Source organism: Acanthaster planci, linkage group LG01 (genome assembly GCF_054643075.1).
Source record: "Acanthaster planci isolate LZ-2023a linkage group LG01, COTS_SCS, whole genome shotgun sequence".
In the NCBI taxonomy this organism is placed as follows: domain Eukaryota; kingdom Metazoa; phylum Echinodermata; class Asteroidea; order Valvatida; family Acanthasteridae; genus Acanthaster; species Acanthaster planci.
Window position 1 is genome coordinate 31,283,668 of NC_141777.1, and position 24,146 is coordinate 31,307,813.

Sequence of the window (24,146 nt, forward strand, 5' to 3'; positions counted from 1 at the left end):
CGACGTTTAGGTCCATGCAATCTGGCGATTGATGAACCATTTTACAAAGCTGTTGATCAACAGCTGCAGTAAATCAATTTAGAATTCTATTTTATGACACCATCTCAAAATCTCTTGTCAATCTTTAAAATTTTTATTTCCTCAAAGGTTTAAAGTTACAGAGCCTGACGTGTTAATCCCAATGCAGTCTTTGTTTTAAAGTTAAATTCCTTAAATTTTCACATGTCAATGTAGGTTTTATTTCCGACGCAGTGTCTGAGTATAGCAAATACTGCCCCGGGAATTATGAGGGTATGCAGATCACCTGAGACATTCCCTGGCATCAATATACCCAAAACAGTGCTCAAACTTTTGAGCCCTTTTTGGGCCATTATTCTGTTTTTGCTGAGAAACATAATGCTCGGCAAAATTAAATGCACACTTTTAGTAGTTCAAAGGAATCAGCCCCAATCCCACACAATTCTTTTTTTTTATGGATGTTTGTATCTCATGTACATAATGACAAAGCAATTTCCTTTAATTAGAAACAGCTAGAGTAAGAAAACTGTCCTCCACAGGACCAAGCAGACATCTTGTTTAGCTTTCATGGCGTGTGGTACAACACGAGCTTCCAAAAGGGGTCAGCGACGTGACCCCTGCACGTGCGGGCACAGCAACCTCGTAAGAAAAAGCCCGTGATTGTCTCCTCATAAATTCACGGTTATTTTCAATTCATACCGCATTGGGTATTGTGCTGGAGGAAACAAAAGTTACCCACAAAAGAAGAAATACATCAGTGGTCCTTGGACATAACGAGGGATGACGTGGTAGGGAGTTTACGCATTAACGTCAATTGTATAGTGGCTTGTTCATAATTTCATGGGTGTAACCATTATTCATACATTTTATTCGGAAGCGGATTCTCTCCGGACAGGTTTCAAATGTCTAGGTCTCAAATTGCTAATTGTAGCAACATAATACTCCACCCATAAACAGTGAATCAAATGAATTATTTCAATCTATTAGAAAAACTCCTAATTCAATGAAATGGAATAAGAAAACGACCATCTTAGAAAACTTGCATATCCCCCCATTGGCGGAAGGCCGGTCCCCGGATGCCCCTCCTCCATTCATTTGAAAATGTACACGACCTATGAACAAGTCATGTCATGCTTGTAGTCAGTGCCCCCTGCAAAGATGTATGCATCCCAGGGTGCCCTCCTCATTTCACCCTCATTACTCCGACTGCGTCGTGCATGGTGCCTAAAGACTGTCCTCAACTATTTTGCGAGTCGGGTTCAAATAAATGCAGATTTCACGAGACAAGCAGTTACTAGCCTGATTCATATACCCAATAAACCGACACAATATCAACAATACAATCTGGAACTCGTGCTTAAGTGCTTCCGCACGGGGAGGAAATAAATATAAGGCCCTTCTCATGATAAAAAGTCTAATCACTGGCCAGTCTTCTGGGACATTATAAATTGGACCTTTTCGTATCAAAAGAGTTGAAACACAGGAACGTAATTATTGCTGTTTTCTGTTCAGCCGATCTGCACGGTCTTCATACGCGACTTTTCTATACTCTCTGTTGATTATTTCACCTTCACGTGATTGCATTTCCAACCTAATTTATGGTTGTGGAAATTTGTTTCGAAAATGGGAAGACCGCGCGATCGCGATCGTGCTCATCGACCGATCGCGTTCATTTCCTGTGCTTAATTGAGCCCAGGATATCGAGACAAGGCCCTATCGCCGCTCTCCGTGCGGAACATCAGAAAGGCCTACTCTCTTTATAAATTAAGTCGTTGACAGAACCCCACATTGGAAATTTCGAATTTTTGTTCACCACCGGTTTTCCCTCGGGCGTAACGCATTGTAAAATACTAGAATACAGTTCGTAAAATTGTATAAAAGTTATTTTTGTTCAACAAGAGATCCCTATTCCAGAAGGTACGTTTTGGAGGGATCTTCCACATATTCTTTTTGATATGAATTTGAAAGCGTTCTACCACTGACGTTTTATTACTAACCACATTCTCCTTGTCATGGCAAAAGACGCGGGGGAAATCCAATCCTCTTACAACAGAAAGGAGGTCAAAGTTAAATCTTACCTTTGCATCTGCCATTCACGCAGGTGAGCTGAAAAGCAGCATCGCATGCCTCGCGTGGCAAGGAGCACCTCTCTCCTGTCTGTCTCATGCACAATGTGCAGCACCGGCACGGGTCCGGCAGCAGCCTGTCTCCAGTACACTTCTCCGGGAGACTTGGGCAGTACCAGTTGCAGCTGCGAAACTCCCACGGGCAGGACGCATCCGGCGTCCCGGTCCCTTCCCGAGAGGCCAAGGGGCCGGGGCCGGGACCTATTGGTGTCGAGGCCCGCACGGGCTGGTTGTGTTGGTGCAGAATCAGTAATGCAACGGTACATCCAAGTCCAATTAGGGCGTTGACGGGCCTGCCAGATTCACTGTCCCTCCAACTGTCGAGAAACATCTTGTTTCAACTGTCTTCACTCCGATAGAAACTCCAGGGAAATGAAAATGATAAAATGAAGCCCAGCAATCCGTAAGTGCAAATGGTTTTTTTTTTCGTTTTATTTTACTTACAGGCAAAGAAAACATTGACAGTGGAATAACAGTAAAATACTACTGAATATCGACTGGCGCGTGTGAAGTCGGCGAAATTAACTGTTGAATGGATGAATGAATGTAACATGTGTTGGGATGATATAACGTGCGTCACCTCTGCTTGGCGTACTTCAGCAAGTCCAGACAGCCGGCCGACTTATGTGAGGTCTTCCGCGGCAGGTCCTGCAGACACGTACGCATGCCGTGCGCCTGCCATCTGGAACTAAACATAGATCGACCATCATCACTGAACCTCTCTGTCCCGTTGTGCCCACTCGTGCTCTGCATGGTATGACGGCGATGTCTTTTATCATATTTCTCATTAGGCTTAGGAATGTGATCCGCAACGGAGCCGCGGGCAACACGTGACCCCAAGAACTTGACCAATGGAAGACCAGCATTGTTGGGCTTACTTTTCGTGCATCAACGCGTCGTTGTGAGGGTGGCTACGAATAGGTCTACTGCACACCACGCAGGTACAGGTAGGCACATAATTTTAATAGGAGGGATTTTGACGGCCAAAAGTTATCTAATGGATGAAATCAACAAAGCTGACATTTGTAGCAACATGCATAGCACAACTTCTATGCTTTGAAGATAGTGTAATCGAAAATTTCGACGTAGGCCTAATGGCAATACGGAAAAAACATAGCTGCCACAATATCTTATACCTCTTGGTTGTTTTTCCTTCAAACGCAGCAAGCGATTGAAACAATGTTTTTTGGAAAAATCCTTCCCCGAATTTCCGTAAAGTTTTAGCAATAAAAAATGGAATCAATTTGTAAAGTCACGCACCACTTGTGGCAAATTGAAACCTTCTTGAGCCTAGAGGTAGAAGGGTATTGACACGAACACTCTTCCGAGTTAAAAATACTTGACAGTGTATGGTAAGTCTACGCCTTCAATTTGTGGGGGCGGGAAAACGTGCCGTTTCAAGGACGCAGAGGTAAACAAGACTCCTAGCGTGCATTTGTGGCTTTTATTTGAGACATTTACAAGTGCTTTACGTTTTGGCTCGCTTTGCTTTCAGAACTAGCCGTGTCAGTGTTACGCACAATTTCTTGAGCAAAACTGGTACAGGATTATACTGTAGGACATGACGAGCACTGTATTGATGAAAGCGCTTTAGATAAAAGGTCTGTCGGCACCAGTGTTTGTTCCCGCCAAAATGCACAGTTGGAAGTGCAGTTTCCGTGCTGTACACAATATTATAGATGAAAATTCAAATACGTTAAAAACGCAATGAAAATGAACTTTTTCTGTCAGTGTGTGACTTTCAATACTAATTTCGGCTAACACAAAAAATGATACTGATAACTGTAACCAGCTAGCTTCTCGAAATAATTGCATAGACTGGGCCTTTGTAATTATTTGAATACCGGTAGTGAATATAAACTTTCAGCTTGGTTTTCTAACTTCTCTTCAGAAATAATACTCTTATTGGGGGGTTTGTAATGACGCACTGATACTGCAGCATTCATGAAGTTGAAATCGCAGCTTAAGCTTTCCTGTGAAATAATAATTATAAAAAGTTGAGCAAGGTTTTTCGCGTCAACTCCACGGGGTTCTCCAATCGACCAGGTTATTGTGCTCCGACTCTCCCAGCAGGCTAACCGGCAAACAAACCCGCTGATTTAATTATTACCTGGTGTTCGACAGGGCCCTTCACTAAATTATTTCTTTCCCAATGAATGTTTCTCATAAATACTTGTTTTCGATGACTTCATTTTCCAGGCCCCGATTTATTCATATTGGCACAGTTCACTTTTCTGTCCTTTTTTTCTTCAAGCAAAGACGAATTTGAAAAGGACATGTACTCATCTGTCACGTTTGTTCAAGACGTTGATGGCAGCGGTGATATGTCTGGTCATGTGTTATTGGTATGCTCCCGCAAAAAAATGGCTAAAAATCTGTGCGGTGCACGTTTCTTAGAATACTAATCCAGATTACAAGCTCGTCCTCTCTTTTTGCAGAAAAGGCTAATATGAAGGGTTTTTTTTATTTCATAGGTGAACCCTTCATGAACATGCGGCAAGCAACCTAATGGTACAAGCAATTTAACCGTCGATTTCTGTGTGCATAGAAGGAAGGTTCCTACCTTTCGCATCCAGTCCTGGACGTATAATTCTGAAAATCAATTTTAAAAAAAAAACCTTTATCGATAACATTAAAAAATTAAACAGTTTGGAGAAAAATCTTTTTAATTTTTCATTCATTGGTTTCTTTTTCTGTCCGACGTACTTTAACTTAATATTGTGATACTGTGATATACTATACTGTCATGAAAAGATACATCCCGATTTGTATTTTCCTGCAGATATCAAAATCTGACTTGTAATGCCTAGAAGTTGCCTTGGAAATTAAATGCCTTCATGTCACCATGACGTTAGAGGCCTCGCTAACCTCAAGTCCAATAGGCCATGGGCCGCATCGACGTACCATTGGACCAGGGTGACTTTTATAGGATGGCAATGCGGCAGAGTCGTCGCAAATATCTGATAAGAAGCTCATTATAAACGGCACTAGTCCCTGACTGTCTAAAACAAACGCACAAGTGCATGGTCATGAACTATGAACCATATCACGAAGACAAGTTGCCAGGGTGTTTTGCAATCCCAACGCAGTACTTCCGTTTACGCGGGAAACGGTCTTTGAGGTTTACTGACCCTCAAATACACATAACGTGCATCTTAAAATTTCTGACGGATTTTTCTATAATAAAAAAGTCTTCAAATTCTAGCTAATAAACATTCCAACACTTTCTATAAAACGTCCCTTGCCATGGTTTCCACCATGGGCGTCTTGGGGGAGGGGCGCTTGAGCCCTCTCCCCCCGGGGAAAACATTGAAAAATAAAAACAAAACCGACCTGAAAGGGGGATGAAATTAGCTAATTCGCTTGAATACCTCTGAAATGACCCCATTCCTCCGTTGGTAGTTTGTCAGTTTGCTTCGGATGAGTGCTTCGCTCCCCTCAAGAAAAGTCTAGCTACGCCCATGGTTTCCATTGAATTTAAAGCGCATAAATTCCTTTTTTTCAAATGGAGAATGATCACCTACAATCATGTAGTAGCCATGGGGTCTCGGGAGGCAAGGGGCGCTTAAAAAATTAAAACAAACAACAGGAAGAAAACGAAAAGGAAATATGAAAGAAACATTTGCGTTTGTGGGGCGGGGAATAAAACTTTTACAGGTTTTGTGCTTTTTAGGGGTCTTTCAATCTTCGGAATTGGACGTAGGCCACTAGAAATGCTCCCCCGAAAGTGGCCATTTATCTTAGTATCCTAAGTGTGTGTTTTTTAGTGCATGTTGCATACAACAGGTTGAAACCCTGGCCATGTTCATAGTGAGCTTCCAGAGCTACGCAAAAAAAGAAAAGAATTAAAACAAGAACAAGAGACGACCATTTTTGTAGAAGTTGTCGATTCTATGCATGAAGACTTTTATTCTTATCCCCCTTATAAAATAAATTAAGCTGGTAAATGACAAAATTCGGTATTAAATTTATCATCTCCCTACGCTAAATTCTACCAACATGTCATTAAAATTGGGCATACAATTCTCCTCCCGTGAACTTCCGCCAGTTACGCCACTACTTTTAACCTTCAAAACCAATTCACCTAGGGTTTCATACGTTTTTGCCTGCTTTTGATTTAAATTCTAAGCACCGTAACAACAACGGCTACATCAGCGAAGTTACAAATCTGTTGAGGTATTCTCAAGTGAAAAACTGTTTCATCGAATTTCTCCCTCGTCGACCTCCCCCTCTGGATTTTTCTAGAGGGAGCCAAACACTGACTCATCGTACAAAAATTGAGAAGTCGAAGAACGTCATTTGACGCTTCAGACGCGGGTTATTGGGATGAACGAATTGAAAGAATTTTTTCAGAACATGAACATTTAGTTTGTTTTTGAGCCTGTTTAAGACTTCTACCACAATTAACCGAAAATAATCTAACTCGGGTTGATTGAAAATATGTTTTGATGCAGGCCTTACTTGGTTTACTCTTGCATGAAAAAGTGCAAGAATTGTTCGTTTATTTCCACAGTTTTACTAACATACAACTTCAATTTTCAAACGCCATATAAATACGAAGGAAAAGCCGTGGAGTACCCACTAAAAAGCAAAGCTTATGATTGTGGGCCCTTAAAGTAATTTATAGTTACTATTACTTAAGACTTACTTAAGACTATTACTTACAAAAGACAAACACTTACTCTGTAAGTTAACAATTACCAAAGTTTGAAATAAAAAACCAAGAATAGGAAAAATGAAAGAGAATAAGAACTCTGGAAGAGTATCGATATGAGACATTAATTACATGAGCAATGGGCCTACTAATTGAAGTGAGAGTTTTTTTAATAATAGAGGAATTAATTAAATCACGGCCAGTGCTATACTTTTAGTGTTTAGATTCTTGGTGATATCAATCACCTCTTTCCCATCTTTTGGCTTCAAAAATCTTGGGTTAGGATTATTCAAAAGTTGGTAAATGACTCGGGCAAACAAGGAATGCGTTTCGCAAGATTAGGACCTAGGTTGACAAAGTAGTCATTGAAACAATTGGCGATATCTTCAGGATCACCAATTGGTTTGCCAAGGATAGTGTTGTTGATAGACTCGGAGGGCAATTTATTATTTAAAATCGAGTTGATGGTTTTTCAGGTATTATGAATACTGTTTTTTTTTTCCTGTTTGAACTGATTAGCATAAAATGTTTTGAGAATTCCGTAAAAGACTGGTTAAGATGTTTTTGTAATCAGTACATTTAAGTTTTCGTTCCATTGTCGGATTAGCAATTTAATGATGATCGAGTTTATTCTTCTTTTTAATGGATTTAAGAAGAAGTTTAGTTATCCTGGGAACAGTAGAATTACACTTAGTCCTAGATGTAGGTTTATCTAATTTCAGAGGAATACTATTGACTAACTTCTCGTTGAATTTGTCAATAAAATATTGAACGCTTGGTCGGGATCGTCACATTTTTTTATAGGAGACCAATCAGTGGTATGGAGATCTTCTTTGAAGTTTTGTATATTAGAAGTAAAATGACGAGTGGCAAAATGATTATTTATGTTAGAAGAGTGGAAGGTTTTTTGAGTGGCATTCAGTTATTCTAGTAGGCTTATTAATAAGAGGTAAAAAAGAATAAGCAGGAGAGAAAAACCACAGGCCTCTGTGTATTGTTCAGTTGAGTAATAATTTAAATTGCTGTCAAAATGCAATAGGTTGTTCGAACCAGCATCATACTCTAGACTATAGCTAGTGGATGATGATATAATCTTACCCTCAAAACATGAACAACAACCTGAAAATCATGGTTATCGTACCTTTTGTCCCAAGTTCAATAAAAGCTATATTGAAATTATTAAACACGCCCGCAGAAGACTTTTTTGGAGGAAATTTAGCGCAACTCCACCCTTACCGTCGCGATTCGTGAACGATCTACGTTTGTCCAGTATTACGCATTTGCGCATGCGCGAAATGGCCTCCAAGCTCGGCCCCCATTCTAAAAAAAATATAGAAGGGCTGCGTAGCACCTTGATCAGAATAACGACGAGAATATAAGATTAAATCAGTGCTCTGAAATATGTGATTGCCGAGCTTTCGGTAACTGAGTACCTTCTTCAGGGCAAGTAGATTCAGTTCTGAATTAACGCGGAAAAATCCACGTTCGGGTTCCAAGTTCGAAAACGACGCGCTGCTCCAGTTCCTTACGCTGTACATCAGATGACGCTTTCCGCAGGATGCAGACGCTTACGTCACTGAGGGTATGTGTCGGCGCGCAAAAGTGCTGCGCCACAGTGAGACCAGGTGTTTGTTGGCGCACACTGCGCAAGTGTTCCGCGAAGCGGTCACCAAGGCGACGCTTGGTCTCTCCGATGTACAGTTTACCACAGCGACGACACGTAATGCAATAAACCTCATCACTAGTACATGTAATGCATGTATGATCCCCATGTATACTGTAGCTACCGCGGGGGCCGACGACCGACGGGCTGTTAACTATGTAGGGACAGGTGTTACATTTGGGGTGCTGACAACTTGAAGGGGAATTGCTGCCTGCTTTTGACGGCGGGACGGAATCCAACCGGCAACGTACAACCATGTCCCCGACAGAACGATCGCGCCTAAACGAGCAAATCGGGGGTTCGGCGAAATGGAAGCTGTGGCCGCATCATTTCCGAGTGTACGAAAATGTTTAAGAAGAATATTACGTACTGGGATGTTTCGAGGCTGGTATGTGAGACGATTGGTACTGCAGGTAGCGTGGGAATCTGTGGGCTTGTAATGCACGGTTGTGCCAAGTTTCCGCGCACAGATCTGGACTCGCACGTCGAGGAAGGTAACAGAGTGCTGTGACACATCAGATGTGCAGCGCAGTGCTAGGTGAAAAGCATCCGCAAACGCTAAGAAATTCTCAACGTCATCACACGTACCGGTGATAGCACCAACTATATCATCGATGTATCGCCGGCTGCACGCCCTGATACTTGGTCAGCATCCGTCTGCTCATCGATGTGGCCAACAAACAGACAGGCATAACTTGGTCCCACCCGTGTGCCCATAGCCACACTACTGGTCTGAATGTAGTGCTCACCGTTGAAGCCAGACGGAGCAGAGTGCTGGTAGGAGGATCCTGAGTCTGGCGGAGATCTAGGTAATGGTTTGTAGCTCTATGGTTTGAGCGCAGCAAAACCACCCGCGTGGGCAATGGATGTGTAAAGCGATTTCACATCCATGGTGAAAAGAAAGTTTGATGAACCTGGGAACTCGAATTCATCGAACAGACGTAGAGCGTGATTAGTACCCTTGACATAGCTTGGGAGCGTTTTGACAATGGGTGTTAGAATGGTGTCAAGGAAGTTGGATATCAATTCAGTGGGACAACTGCAAGCAGACACGATGGGGCGGCCTGGATTTCCGGATTTGTGAATTTTGGGTAGCAAGTAGAAGACTGCCGAGCGTGGGTTGGGAACGACTAGTTTGGTTGCGTTAGGGGGGAGGTCACCAGAGTCAATGAAACTTCGGACAGTGCTAGCAACAAGCGTAGGACGCAACGTCAGACAGTTGACGTTCCGCCTCAGCGACATACAAGTCCTTACACCAGACCACCGTAGCGCCACACTTGTCCGCCCTCTTAATGATGATGGAGTCATCGTTCTTAATTAAGAGACCTGAGTGCTTCACGTTCAGCCAATGAGATGTTGATGCGCTTGAGGCTGGGTTTGAATTTAAGGCGTTTGATTTCCGCGCGGCAGTTTTCAACGACGCGGTCGAGGGTTTTTGTTAAGACCGGATGCTGGACACCACGTGGACTTGGTGGGTGCAAGCTTTAGACAAATCTTCACTCTGAGTAGACGTACCCGAATCGGAACGAACTGACCTAGAATCCTTGTCGTGGAAGAATGCTCGCAAACGCATACGGCAAACGCATGCGAAGAACTTCTCGACGTCCTGACAGGTGGTGAACTCGTCCAATCGGGTCGTCAGCGGGATGAAATTCGGTCCACGCTCCAGGACAGTACGTTGGCCATCAGTTAGGGGAAGATGTGGTTGGATGGTTACTACCTTTCTGTTTCGTGCTCGGCCTAGTTTGCAACATAAATGATGAATTGTTGGAATTCCTTTAGAGAATGCACTTTTAAACTTCTTGTAAAATACAAATATCCTTGCCAGATTAGGAGGTAAGAACTTATGAGCGATCTCGTCTCCAAGGCGTCTGCCAAGTTTGGTTATACTCGAGCAAGACTTTGAATATTGCGCCCTGCAGCGAGACTTGGTGCGTCCCGCGTCAAGAACTCTGGCAATCTATTGAACGCAAAGTGGTCACATGGGACCACGTCACAAACCACGCACACGCTCATTGCATATGGACAGGCCTGGCATGAGACTCCCCGGCCAATGAGCGTGAGCCACCGCCTCGGGTTGCTTGCATAATTAGGGATCGTCGCAAGTTTTGTCTATCATCAAGCGTTGCCATGTAAAACACTGCTGTAAGGGACGATAGCCTAACACTTCGGGGACCGCGTTCCATAAAGCAGATTAAACTGCGCTTAATCTTTAAGTAAATAAAATGGACTATTACACAAATAACCCACGAGTACGTTATGATTAATGAAATAATTATTTCCACGGTAAGCACTACAACGTGTTGTTCGTTTCAATTTTAGAAATAAATGAAAGTGTGCTCAGTTTAAAACATTGGCCAATTTATTAATGTCACGTTTAATGAAAAAAAACCATAGGACAGTTGGGGAAAAAACACAGGGAAACTTGGAGTTGAAAGCAAAGAAACACCTGCAATGGATTTATCTTTATTTCTAATTTGAAATTTAAACTCATTTCAATATTTTGTGAGGTAAAAAAGAGATTGATTTTGGAAAAGACGACTTCTGACAATAAAGGATAATATAAAGTCGCACAACACGCCGCACGGCAGCAAACATTTTTTCATGCATGGCTTCACTTGGGCACCGTACCCCCCGTACAACCCTCGAAAATAGGGCACAGTCAGCGACGGGTGCCGCGGTGGCGCGTTCGCGACAGAGATCACTCCGTTGGGCTGAACTTGAGCTGCTGCGGTCATCCAGTTTTGATTGTTGTTTTCAAATTTCGTGTAACTTAAGGAAGGTGATTCGGACATTAGTTGATATCTTGCATTTATTTGTTTGTTTGTTTGTTTCAAATTAAAGAAAAAGCCTTATTCCCACGAAAACTGGCCTCGGGTGGATATAATAACCGATTCTACTGCCAAAATACAGAGAGAACTGATCGGTCGTCATTAATATATGTATGTATGTAATTAATAACAAATGGATGCTCTTTACATAAAAGAATCAATCATATAGTATTTATATCATGGAAGACTGGAATACTTTGGAATGGTAAAAATATTACCTTTAAAAAGTTATTCAACCATTAGTTTACACTCTTTGGTGGGGCTGCAATCGTTTAAGCCGGAGACATTGCAGATGTACACATTATATGAAAATGTAGATACCAAAATTAGTTCATATTTATCTCTCTGTACGCAAAACATGAATCAAATACACCATTATTTGTTTAAAAACTCTCAATAACCACCCATGCAAGATTACACAACTCTTTCTCAAGAATATTTCAGATGACTTTTAGTGTGACTAAAAAAGCATCAGTGAAATGAAAAAACTTCAGTGTAAGCAGTAAGCTAAACCTCTCTCACTCCATTTGTCAGGTACAAAGAAAGTGAGAGAAAAGAAATCATGGAATGGTTTCTTGAAGGTACAGTCCATCATTTGTGATTTATTTCTTTTGAAACAACAAAAGTACTTAAAATCTAAAGGGTGCCTAGGAACAAACCTGATGATGTTTCAGCTCAGTGAATGTGTGTACATGTACATATATTACGAGAAAATTATTCTAGGATTTCCGTTTCAGATAAAACCTTGCTGAGTCTTGTTTTGAATTGTGCCTGAATTCAACATCAGAGATATGCTCTCTTGTTCAGTCAAATGCAGCTATGCAATGTCATGCAGTAGACTGACAAATTAGAGGAACCTAATTTAGGGTATTCTAGTCTATTTTTTATTGTATTTTCTATATTTTTAATTCAGTGGTCTAACCATGACTTCTGGCTATGGATTTTTGATATTCTGTGTTTCTTATTGACTGGGATAACAGTTTTCTTTTTTAATGCGAATTTTAATAAATGAAATGAAACCACACTCGCATTGTGTCAACGCTTGTGAATGCTCCTAATGGCAATTTCCAAAAATGTATCTTTAGACACATCATTGGAAATGGCCTTCTTTCATGGCTTTCTTCAAACTGCCACGATCGGCCTGCCCGGGAAAAAATAATTCAACAGGCAGTTTCATCCAATAATTACCTTTCACCAAGGTTGCTTTTCAACAATAATTTCATTGGTTAGATTTAGATACATGTAATGGCAAATGATGGACTGTACCTTTAATATCCAAACAGTTAAATCAGTTTTTCCATTTCATGCTCAACATTGTTGCCGTTCGCATATTGGTGACTGATACAGAACATTACCTTGGCAAAGTCTTCAACTTGATAATTGAGGTGTAGTTATAATTTCAAGCATCAGTTCCAGGGTTGTTGATTTTTTTTTCACCGAGTTTCCAAAGTCACCTTTTGAAATCCATTTGTGCACTACAAGTGAACCTCAACTGCCTTGGCACTCATGCATGCCTACATGTACGCGATTCATAGCATTTCTTCTACTCTTCCCCAATGACGTTGAGGAGTTGCTCTATCTTCTTGGCATGGACATCTTCAAAGGACAGGCCATCAACGTGCAACACGTCCGTTCCAGTCATGTCAAAGAACTCGTGGCTGATCAGGATGCCAAGCATCTCTCTCTCCTACAGTGTGTAAAAAGTCACACAAGAGATATGGAGATAAGATGTAAAGCACGCAATGCGAGGACCCCTCCTTGATGATGTTTCCAACATTCTGTAGGTTGGTGCAATGGTAACATTCCTTGCCCTTCCAGGACCCAGTTCCAATCCCACCCATGTCAACATGTATACTGTGCTTATCAGTCCCTCTGAGGGTTCCCAACCAATTTCAGAAACTTTAACGTCGGCGGTCCATCCGATCCTGAGTGAACCTAGGGTGGAGATACTAATCACACCATTCTCTACAAACTGAGCCTCTGTTTATTTCACGGAGACCATAAGCAGAGATCACAGCAAATTTAAGGGAACACAAACTCCAGAAGCAGCTAGAGGATGCTCAAAATATGAATGCCCCCAATAGAGATCGTTATGTGTTTGTAAGCATTAATTACGATGCCTACATTGTCAAATGTAATCATTTCATACCTTCCAACATTGAAAAGTTAGAAAATGGAGTACCCATTTTACAAGCCCATGGCAGAACAAGCAGTAATGCAAGAGAAGCTGTGTACATGTACACATGTACAGGCGACGCATACATAGTGTGGACCTCTGCAAAAAAGAAGTCCACATAATGAAGGGTATGATGGCACTGTGTGGACTCGCACACGTCCACACAATGTTTTCCCCTCTCTGAACAGTTTCAGAGGCATTTTGGGGTCAAGATTATCTGTGGAAAATGAAGAGGAACAGGCCAGGAAATCATCATCAAAAATCCAGCTCGAAGGAGTTATCCTAGTTGGAGAAAGAGGAGCATTTTCCTCAAGTTTCCTTAACCACAGGAGAGCAAAGGAATGTCCACACTTTGTATGTAAAATAGATATTCTTGTGTATGTATGTGTAACTAACGACTGCAATTTTGACAAAGCTAAAAGTGTCCTCTTTTTTCTCCAAATAGCACCCTTTTTTGCTGGGACTTTTAAATATATTTTTATTTTTAGAAATTGGAAGTTTCCATTATTGCGGTCTGAAAAGTTAAAAATCAGGACACTTCTGATCACATCAGAACAGTTGGCAGGATTGCCATTTTGGATTGTTTAAAGTGTGTTTAAAGTTAACAATTTTCTGGAATATAGTAACTTCAACCATGAAGTATTACTAACATATTTGTCTGAAGTTCCTCAAGTTTGCACCCAAATGGTGATGTGGGGCTTTTGAGGAATCCTTGGTTTCATGATTTCATTGCACACATAAATGCTAACATTTTTTGATGATCAGACACTTACCCTTTCAACATTAGGTAGTGCACTTCTGAACCGTTGACGATCTTCATCACTTGGTGGGAACCCAACTGCCCTTCTCTTGTACCTCTCATGGATGGGGCAGACGCTGACCAGGTACAAGCCCACTGCGACTGCATAGCCTCCCCAGTTAGATACCCCAGCAGTTAGCAGGAAGTCAGAGGCAACAGAGCACGCAATGGTTGGACCTCGAGGGATGTCACGGTGGACGATATCTCTAACTTTGCCCATTCCGAGCTCATTGCCGCCGTCTCCAATACCTGAGGATGAGAGATGAAGGTTTTATCAGGTAAATGTTTGAGGAAGTAACTTTGCATGCTCAGGGGTGAAAATAGGTTACTTAGCCTTCATGTGGATTGGGTCTACACAGCCTTCACACACCAAATCAAAGTTTAAATCCCTAACATTTGAGCACCAATTTTGCAGTGACAGCAATTACGTCCGCACTATTAAAATGGAAGAATTTCTGCAGACAGGTAAACAGGTGAGAATATCCTTCAAAATTTATTTTTATTAAGAGGATGTGTCACTAATGTTTGCAAGAATTGAATTCACAGAATTAGCTAACTAGTTACATTCTCCAAAGATTACTACCTGCAGAAGGTCAAAATTCATCCAGTGAAGTACATACCTGATGTGTGAACCGTTGGTAGATCAGCAGCTGCCAGGAAGAGCCAATCAATGCCACCAACGAGGCGACCTACATCAATGGCCTTCATGGTATAGTACCCTCCATCCTCAGCCCTCCCTGCCCTCTCAATGGCAAGCAGGTGGTCATAGCGTGGGGTGTTGCTACCATCATTCAGCAGGAACTTCTTGGCTGTCTCTAGGCTGTCTTCCTCCCCTTCTGGTGGGAACTGAACCACGGATATGGACCTCACCAAAACCTCTGCGAAAATCAAAATCCAGACAGATAAGCACTCCACAAGAATCAGTTGTCAGAGAGATATGAAGTATCCAATTTGGAAACAAATCATTGGTTAATACTGTAACATTTAGCAATCTCTCTACCTAATACCTTCCGCTACCACTGCTTCTGGTACATGTGCTATCGGTCGTCCATCTTCACTTCTTTCATGCATAAACTATCACATAATATCTGTGCCCCCCCAGTAAACCTGGTCTGTTCAGTCTATGCTCCCAGTACCCACCTTGAGCAGATAGAAGCACCCCTTCATAGGTTGGAATGAGCCGTGTTGGTGGGGAGTGTAGCCACACGATGTTGAGAGTGATTGACTTTAATCCTTAATCAATTACTAGTCTCTTTACCCTTCTGCAGCAAGTCCACTCGTACACACACTCACACAAATCAGGTGAAACCTTTTTCTATGTGGATATTTTCGCACCAATGCTTCAAGTAAGGTGTATTTACCAATCTTTCTGATATAACCAATCTTTCAAATTTCACTGTTATTCTACACAATCTTCACCAAGCCCGATATGTGCACCTCGCTTGCTCCACACCATGCCTAACATTTTGCACCCATTTTGCTCACCACCATGGTCAACATTGTGTACTTACACGGATCCACACCATGCCCAACTGTGCACCTACTTTGTTCCACACCATGCCATATAATGTGCACTTTGCTCCACATCATTATGCCCAATGTTGTGCACCTACTTTGTTCCACAGCATGTCACACATTGTGCACCTACAGTACATGAACTCCAGAGTACCATGCCCTACACTGTGCACCTACATGAACTCCAGAGTACCATGCCCTACATTGTGCACCTACATGAACTCCAGCGTACCATGCCGTACACTGTGCACCTACATGAACTCCAGAGTACCATGCCCTACATTGTGCACCTACATGAACTCCACTGTACCATGCCCTACACTGTGCACCTACATGAACTCCAGAGTACCATGCCCTACACTGTGCACCTACATGAACTCCAGAGTACCATGCCCTACACTGTGCACCTACATGAACTCCAGAGTACCATGCCCTACATTGTGCACCTACATGAACTCCACAGTACCATGCCCTACATTGTGCACCTATCGTAATTTATCTGAAAATAGGCCATGGCTTATACTTTGACCCCTCATGCTGAAAAATGCCCCTGTGGTTTATATGCTGGGGAGCTTATACGGCAACATTTGAAGAATGAAATCAGTCAAACAAGCCATGCCTCAGCCCGGACTGCCTGCCTAGCGGCCACGCATGCAAGTCAAGTGAACTTTGAAGTCTGAACGTACTAACACTTCAGCATGCAGCATGTGCAATGATTTACTTGGTTGGACACTGCCAGCACCGCAGTGTGGCTTATACACCGGTGTGGATCATACACCAACTTTAAATACACTCCACAAGGCCTTTATTCCAAAAATCACAGTACTTTGTTTCACACCATGCCCTACATTGTGCTCTTACTTTGCTCCACCAGTGCTTCCAAGACCGTAGTCAGGGGATCATATAGCACCTTGTCCACCACCAAGTCGACCTTCTTGCCCAATGCCTGCAGCATCATTGCTATGGCAATGGCACCCGGAGGTCCATCATCCTCATAGGGGTTCTTGTTATTCAGGAAGCAAGGGAAGCCTGTTGTCACGGCAACAGATGAGGCGTGGGAAAGTGCCAGGACTGACTTCAAGAGATCATCAGGGACAACAAGGTTGCCAATCTGCCTATTGCCTACAGAGGAATGCCAAGATTATGAAGTGCTAGTTGTTGTTTTTCATGACATACTTTGGTTGAGTTGAGTTAGGTTGGCTTGGATTACAGTGGGTTGGTTGAGTTTGACTTTTTTTTTATTTTAAAAAAAGTCTTATTTAAGACAAAAGAGAGAAAGATCTCACATTTGAAAATGGCAAGATGTCAAGGTAAGTTACATTTTAATTCACTCACCCAAGTCCTCGGCAATGAAACCCTCGAGCTGCTTGATTTTGTCCACCACAGCCTGAGATGTAACACTGGCCCAGTAGGGCTTCTCACTGAGTGTGACCACTTTGATGTCAGCTGGGGAGTCATCTTGGCTCTGAATTGGTGTGTCTGAGATGTACATGCTCCCCGGGTAATGGCTGAATGCAAGAGAAGGTTCTGCATGAAAGAAAATGAAAGGCAAATGTGGAATGCTTGACAGATTCCCATGGAAAAAAGACTCATTCAAACTGATCAAGACATGCTATTTTCAAAGTTAACAGGCCTAGAAAGTCAGATGCTGCTATGGGCTCCGAGCTGTTCCAAGAAAGGGCGCAATTTGCCTAGCAATTAAAGGGGGCTACTTTGGTGGTAACTGTGCATCGCTGGTTCGTAAATGACTATGAAATGCAATCATTGCAGTCCCATGGCTACCAACCAAATGAACACTTCCGACCATCATGGTTCTTTTCAACCGATGACGGGGTGCTTCTGCTCAGGACGGAAACTCAACCAGTGTTCAATTTCCCCTGGATCGCATTGCATTTTGCAACGCAATACCAACCAAATGCTACGCACTTTCGAAAATAAATCGCACATTCTGCGATGCAAAATCACAGGGCTTGATGCTGTAATATGCTTGAAACAAGGATTTGATTTACACATACAGTGGCAGCGGGGCACATTAATCTTTGAAACACATTTGGAAATTGAGTCCGTAAGGAGCTCACTTCATTGGTTACCACACAGCTCGTGTTCACTTGGGATAGACTGGCTACAATAAAGTGAATAAGTGATGGAGGTTTTTGTTTTGGACTAACGTTACGTACGCTTCAGGCTATAGGGGAGATCGATGTTCAAGCACAGCGTACCATGTGCCTCAATCTCACATTTTGGGATATGTTATCACTTTCTGAAAGCTGTTACAACATTTTAAGGGAAAACTAGTGTTGTCCGATATGGAACTCTTTGCAAAGATTTTCATCAGAACTTGATAGTGGGTCAAGACTTTTGTAAATCCAAATTTTTGAATCAGAATGTTAGCAGTTTCCAATTTCTTTGAAATACAAGGTAATAAATGGGTCTGGCAAGGCACTAGATGCAAAAAATCAGAGTGTGCCACATTAACATATCTTTTGCTAGTAAGCCATCGCCAGCAACACAAGAAAGCCAATACAAGTCTTTACACTTTTGCAAGCAAAATAAAGGCCAAATAATTTAATAAATAACAGCTCAAGTTAGTTCAAGAGAAAAAAGTGGCAGGAAACTCAGGTGTATTCAGCTGTTGATATTCATCACGTGCAGCCATTTTTGGCAGACCTCATGCGCAGGTATCTTACCCGTCTTTTAAGGTACTTTACGCCTACTTCACCCACTTTAAAAATGTCCGGCTCAACACTGAGACCCTACCGCTATCCTAGATTATTATCGGACGTATGTTTTTCCTCTGAAAATGACTTGAAAGACCACTGTTGAAGACTTTATTTATTTATTGTTTTGTTTTCCTTTATATAGATATATTCAGTGATTTCATGCAATTTTTTGGGAAAAAAAGTGCCCCACAAAATTGGGCAATTGCTGTGCAAACAAAATATTGCATAGCAGTTTGCAGTACTCATCTACAACTATGAGCCCAAGCAGGACCAACAAAAAGGGTAATGTTTCCTTTCAATGGATGCTCCTTTGGTGTTAACTGCTTTTCACTGGTTCACAAACGACTATGAAATGCAAATGTTGTGGCTGCATCGCTACCAACAAGATGAACACTCACCAACATGACTCCCATCGACGAGGGCTGCTTCTGCTCAAGAATGAATTGTTCCCATGTTGAACCACACACCGTCACAATCATTCAAATGAGACAAAAACAGCACTTACTGGCAGATTTGACAGATTCCACTACAGTTACGCCACACGCCCAAAAGACAGGGATGTCTCCCTCCTGAAATTTCATAGGATCAAGGTAGTCTGGCTTGTTGATGTCCGCTATCCCGATCAATGCTGAAGTGAGTGAAAAAAGGCCATGGTAGAGACAGGAAAGAAAAGGAAAAAAGTATTTTTGTAATAATGACAAGGCAGCTGAAAGGTTAGATTATGATTAAGCAGTGTTGGGTGATCGTCAGGCCAAACCAATCACGATGAAGTTATTTGCCATTTTCAAGTGAAAGATCCTCACCTGACTCCAATATCCAATCTAGTTTAATTCTTATCATAGCTACAAGGGGTACAATCTAGAACTGTACTTAATGCAATAACTTAACAGTCAATAACCCTAACACTCCTCAATCCTTCACCTGTTGGAGGACTGAGGACTGTTAGGGTTAAACTGAAAAGTCTGTTCAGTGTAATAAGACCCAGTAGTAACTTATCCGCATGCCAAACAGCCTGAGAGTCTGAGAAGACAACACTGATGATGTTCAAAGGTACTAGTTGCTGACTATGGTGGTAGTTTCAATGGTATTTCTATTTACTGCTCCGTTTAGCAAGATTTCATTGATCAATACATCTGCTGTGTAGCCTTGAGGCTGAAACATGAGTCCCCTATTGAAGTTCACAGGTTTCACTGATTTTATTCCACTGTTGGGCATCTGCATGGAGAACACCCACAAGACTTTTTACACACTTTTTCTCTCATGGTGTCATAAAAGAAAATATAAGTTGATCCTGGGATAAAAAAGGGGACGTTTCTGTGGACTTTACCCTTCAAAGGATATCTTTTAAGGATAAATAGAAACTGCAATTCAATAAACCTCAGAGTTAAAGTAAACACGAAAAATGTCCAAAGGTCTGTTGTGATGTGGGTTGATCACAGTCTTTTCATTGTATATTGAGAGCTAATGTAGTTATTGGCCCTTTATTTTGTACCTTTGACAAGCAGAACGTTTGTTTTTTTCAACAAAGTACCTTGACTAGTTGGTCATATCTTGGATTAACGATGTCCCCAAGAGAAAACTTAAACAACATTTATCCTACCAACCTGGATCCCCTATGTGGACAGGAGCGCCATGGTAATTGGTCAAAGGGTGGGTCACTTTAACTGCAGTCTCCACTAGATCACGTGGGATGGGTCTCAAAGACACCACCATGTGGCATTTGAACGGCCCAACAGGGTGGCACTTCACACTGGTCTGACACACATAAGAAAAAATAATGCCCATTCTACCTCACCAAAATAGTTTGGGTGTGTGAAAACAAGGCCACTATTATCATCGATTCTGCACTGTTACTGTACATTACAACAAAAATCAACAATTCATTTGGAGGCCTTAGAAATAAGCACTGGATAAGGTGGAAATTAAGTACGCACATAAAATGTACAAACTGTCTAGTCTATGTCGCAAAGTTACCACTAGGCACCATATACAAACAATTTTTACTTTTGTCTACACTACCCAGCGTACAATGTCGGTAAAGCAAGATTTGCACCACCAGTGGTACATGCAGCTTGTTTTACAATAACACTCTTTACAAACACTCTCATATTATGTGGCGATCCTTTTGTCAAAAAAGCGATAAAATTCTGTTTATTGCAATTGGCCTCTGAGCTTTTGAGTAGGCTACCCAGCATCTCCCCGAATGTCATTAGTCCTACATACTCAACATCAACCCCTTACTCAACCCCTTACCCTAAATACACTGATGCGGGAATTCTGTTCCAGGTATCGCAGGGGCACACTTGCAGCCAGCAGAGCTTGGTCGAAGGAGAAGCTGCACCCTTGGTAGAAGAAGACATAGTCTTTGAGGAAATCCTTGAATCCCATGATGTTTTTGACGCTGTGCGTTACCTCCCCATTTTCAATGATGTTGTAGGTTGCCAGATCTGTCCTGCATTGGGTCGGAAGAAAGGTTTCAGCACAGAACTGCAATGGGAAACAAGACTCACCAATCTAAATTCAACCTTTACGTATAAAACACAAGGATACATAAATTAATGAATTTGTTGCAGAGGACAAATGTAGGAGTATCGTGGCAAAGATATACCACATTTGGAATAAGATTTACTACCTCACTGGAATATCTACTACCTCACTGGAAGATCTACTGTCTCCCTGGAATATCTACTACCTCACTGGAAGATCTACTGTCTCCCTGGAATATCTACTACCTCACTGGAAGATCTACTATCTCACTGGAAGATCTACTACCTCACTGGAAGATCTACTACCTCACTGGAAGATCTACTGTCTCACTTGAAGATCTACTATCTCACTGGAAGATCTACTGTCTCACTGGAAGATCTACTGTCTCACTGGAAGATCTACTACCTCACTGGAAGATCTACTGTCTCACTTGAAGATCTACTATCTCACTAAAAGGTCTACTACCTCACTGGAAGATCTACTACCTCACTGGAAGATCTACTACCTCACTGGAAGATCTACTACCTCACTGAAAGATCTAGTACCTCACTGGAAGATATACTACCCACTGTAAAAACTACAACTGTAAAATCTGTGTGCTCAGTTAAACTGGAAATTAGTTTCTGTTAGTTTTAAGGAGAGTAATTTGGTCCAGCAAATTATGTCCCATGCATAGCACGGACATTTCAGACTTTTAAATATTGCGTGAACACTTGTTCAAGTGCGTAGGGTGATCAGATAAACCTGTGAAAGCTACAAAATGTATACTTAATATCCTGATCCGGTGCTGGTCCACATTTTAAATAGAAGTCACGAAAAGATGCGAGAAGTCAACTAAAAACTTAGGTAAGGTCTTCTTTGATGAAAATACGCAAGACAAATTCATGAACTGGCTTGGCATTGCAGTGATCCTTATCAACAAACCTACAAAATCTGACATGGGTGCAGATGATCACAAGACATTCAAAATCACCATGGGAAACAAACCCTAGCATACCCTGCCTAACCTGGTAGGGCCCTTAATCGGTCCCATTTCCAAGCTCAGTGTGAAAAATCACTTGAGGTAAGTCACCTTGAAAAGCTTGCTATCCCTTGAATCCTTGGGAAAGCACAGTTTCAAGAAACTTGGAGGTTGTTTGTTAATCACCTGATATCAGAATCAGTTTGACTGAGGCCTGGAGCAGTGAACTGGCCAACCTCGGACTGAAAGAGAACAGGAAGAGGCCCTGCGTTGGCAGCACAGAACTTGCCATAGTCCTCAGCCAGTGACTTTTCCAGTGCCAACATATTGGTTTGTATTCGACCTGTAAACAACAGGGTCACAGCGGAGTCAGTGTCCACACAGTACGACTGCAAAAGGCTAGCTTCACTCACTCAACTCTCAGACTTACTGTGCTTCTTCTGGCTTAGGTTATGTCTTCTATTTTACAGTGACTCCATATCCAGGACCAGTCCCTGATGGGTCAGTATCCACCAGCAATGACACACGTCAATCTTGATGTCATTGGATAAATCAGTGAAGATTTTCACTGGCTCCAACAATGAGCCAGTTTGGTATTCCAAAAGTGCACGAAATGAAGCATGTCATAGGTCATTTGAGAACACTTAAAGCCACACGCTTTGTTTTCAAATGATTTGGCATTTTGAAATGCTGAACTAGATCAATGAAGCGCCTCCATGGTATGCTGGCTGTGGGCTGCAGGAATGCGGGTTTGATTGTACATGGGCAGTACGTACATTGTAAAAAGTACACTTTAATAACCTACGGAAAGGCTTATAGAAAACCACCTTATTTGGCTCCTCCTATTTTAGGTCCTCTTCTTATAAACTCTGGACACAAGGATGAGTTCCATATGGCATTATACAGCTAATAGCTTGGCCACTGGGGAAAAAAAAGCCAGGTCTGACCTTGGCACATTCCGGAGGTACTTTCCTTGAAGTATGCTCCTGATCGGAAAGCCCTCCTAGCCATTTCAGGCTCAGCTTGGGCTAGATCCTCTCTGCTAGGGACCGGCATGTTGAACCATTCAATGTATCTAGAAGGAAATTTGTGTTGTTCGAAAGCTGAAACAAACAAAAAACTCAAATCTAGTGGGCTGCTAAATGCTGGATTTGCACAATCCCATCACCAGGTCAGAATGGAATATCACCTTATTTTGTGAGCCACATTTTTTAAAGGTAGTTTTATGGGGGCTTCACTTCATGTCCAGCTAAAGCACAAGAATGGAAATAAGATTAGGCCTAGGACTAACAGAATACAAACTGTCAACTTTATACTTTTACAGATACGGTCTTTAAGTAACTGCAAATTATAGTCCAATATCATAACCACCTAGCTAGGATTCAGTAAAATGTTTTTGGTCAAAACTTGAATGCACTCTTTGGCCCTACTGCTTGCCTTCATGGCCTTGGTGAAGGTAATCCAGATAACTGGAAATGAGAACTGTATGGAGATATTCAAACTTCTCAATACATAAAGGGACTGACCGGTTAGCACAAGTTTGGGAAAGAGTTGCATATAATACAGACACTACTTGACACCCTGTGCACAAACCCTGAGATTGGTCTGAAAAATTTGACTTATTTTCTACGTGAATACGTCAATATTTTCCCTGCTAAATTTGACTTTTAAAATCGGTGGCATCCACATAATATAGAATTCTTTCCAGCACTTGTCCTATGGTACAGTAGGCCCACTTACTATTGTAACTGGCATGAAAGAAGCACTTCAAGTTTCTTATTTAATTAATACATGTACATCCCCCAAATTACAAGTTTTAATTCTATTTCTAAGGCAGAGAAAACTGTCAGTTAGAAACGATGCCACAATGACGTCGTATGAGGGCTCGTCTCCAGTGAACTCAGTGATCACGCCCCCATTTATGTTTTAGTTCACGCAGCCATGCCTATTCATAATTATTGCTAATAATTTGAATAATCATACGTGCGAGATAATGTGTACACGTACTCTAGACGAGAGCTTCCTTATTATAATCTTGTCTTTGGTTTGTAACCCCCCCAAAAGACAAAAGACTTTTTAAAAGGGCAATGCTACCGCTAGCGCCACAGAGTTTGGGTATCCATCCCGCGATGAGCTGTCATCGATCAGTACAGTCCAGCTATACGCGGCTGGATGTTAATTTCTACAGCGCCCTCA

The 24,146-nt window shown here is 41.9% G+C and overlaps 2 protein-coding genes and 1 long non-coding RNA gene across 11 annotated transcripts in view; 1 reads left to right on the forward strand and 2 right to left on the reverse strand.

Moving 5' to 3' along the window:
* The window catches only part of LOC110976780 (uncharacterized), a 47,804-nt gene extending 37,312 nt beyond the window's left edge, over positions 1 to 10,492 (reverse strand). Inside the window, exons 1-5 of one of the 4 annotated variants that reach the window (XM_087145860.1) lie at positions 9,977 to 10,492; positions 5,516 to 5,708; positions 4,708 to 4,736; positions 2,725 to 2,832; positions 2,097 to 2,461 (exon numbers count right to left, since the gene is read on the reverse strand). In XM_087145860.1, the coding sequence (XP_087001986.1) occupies positions 2,097 to 2,461; positions 2,725 to 2,810 (451 nt within the window). In that variant the 5' untranslated portion in view covers positions 2,811 to 2,832; positions 4,708 to 4,736; positions 5,516 to 5,708; positions 9,977 to 10,492. Of the gene's footprint in view, positions 1 to 2,096; positions 2,476 to 2,724; positions 2,988 to 4,707; positions 4,737 to 5,515; positions 5,709 to 9,976 lie in introns of those variants that run through there. The other 3 variants (XM_087145894.1, XM_087145820.1, XM_022230354.2) reach the window with 3 other exon arrangements.
* Positions 2,406 to 4,754, forward strand: LOC110976782 (uncharacterized). Of its 2 annotated transcripts, none has more exons than XR_002597853.2 (3): positions 2,406 to 2,547; positions 2,936 to 3,085; positions 4,619 to 4,754. It is a non-coding gene; the product is annotated as an uncharacterized LOC110976782 (long non-coding RNA). The 2 variants fall into 2 exon arrangements; XR_002597854.2 differs by having other exon boundaries at positions 2,936 to 3,091; positions 4,619 to 4,735.
* A 400-nt stretch (positions 10,493 to 10,892) lies between the features above and the next one.
* LOC110976775 (D-glutamate cyclase, mitochondrial-like) lies at positions 10,893 to 24,129 on the reverse strand. 5 transcript variants are annotated; one of them, XM_022230342.2, is made up of 11 exons: positions 24,045 to 24,129; positions 22,898 to 23,053; positions 22,137 to 22,293; positions 20,756 to 20,954; positions 20,107 to 20,257; positions 19,008 to 19,130; positions 17,118 to 17,309; positions 16,644 to 16,904; positions 14,888 to 15,145; positions 14,242 to 14,516; positions 10,893 to 12,979 (listed from the first exon to the last, which is right to left on the reverse strand). In XM_022230342.2, exons 2-11 carry the CDS (start codon positions 23,004 to 23,006, stop codon positions 12,836 to 12,838), a joined length of 1,869 nt encoding a protein of 622 aa, XP_022086034.2. In that variant the 5' UTR covers positions 23,007 to 23,053; positions 24,045 to 24,129; the 3' UTR covers positions 10,893 to 12,835. The 5 variants fall into 5 exon arrangements, with proteins under 5 accessions (XP_022086034.2, XP_022086033.2, XP_087002279.1 ...); XM_022230341.2 differs by having other exon boundaries at positions 23,958 to 24,115; XM_087146153.1 differs by having other exon boundaries at positions 22,898 to 23,025; positions 23,958 to 24,103.
* Between the last annotated feature and the right edge of the window lie 17 nt (positions 24,130 to 24,146).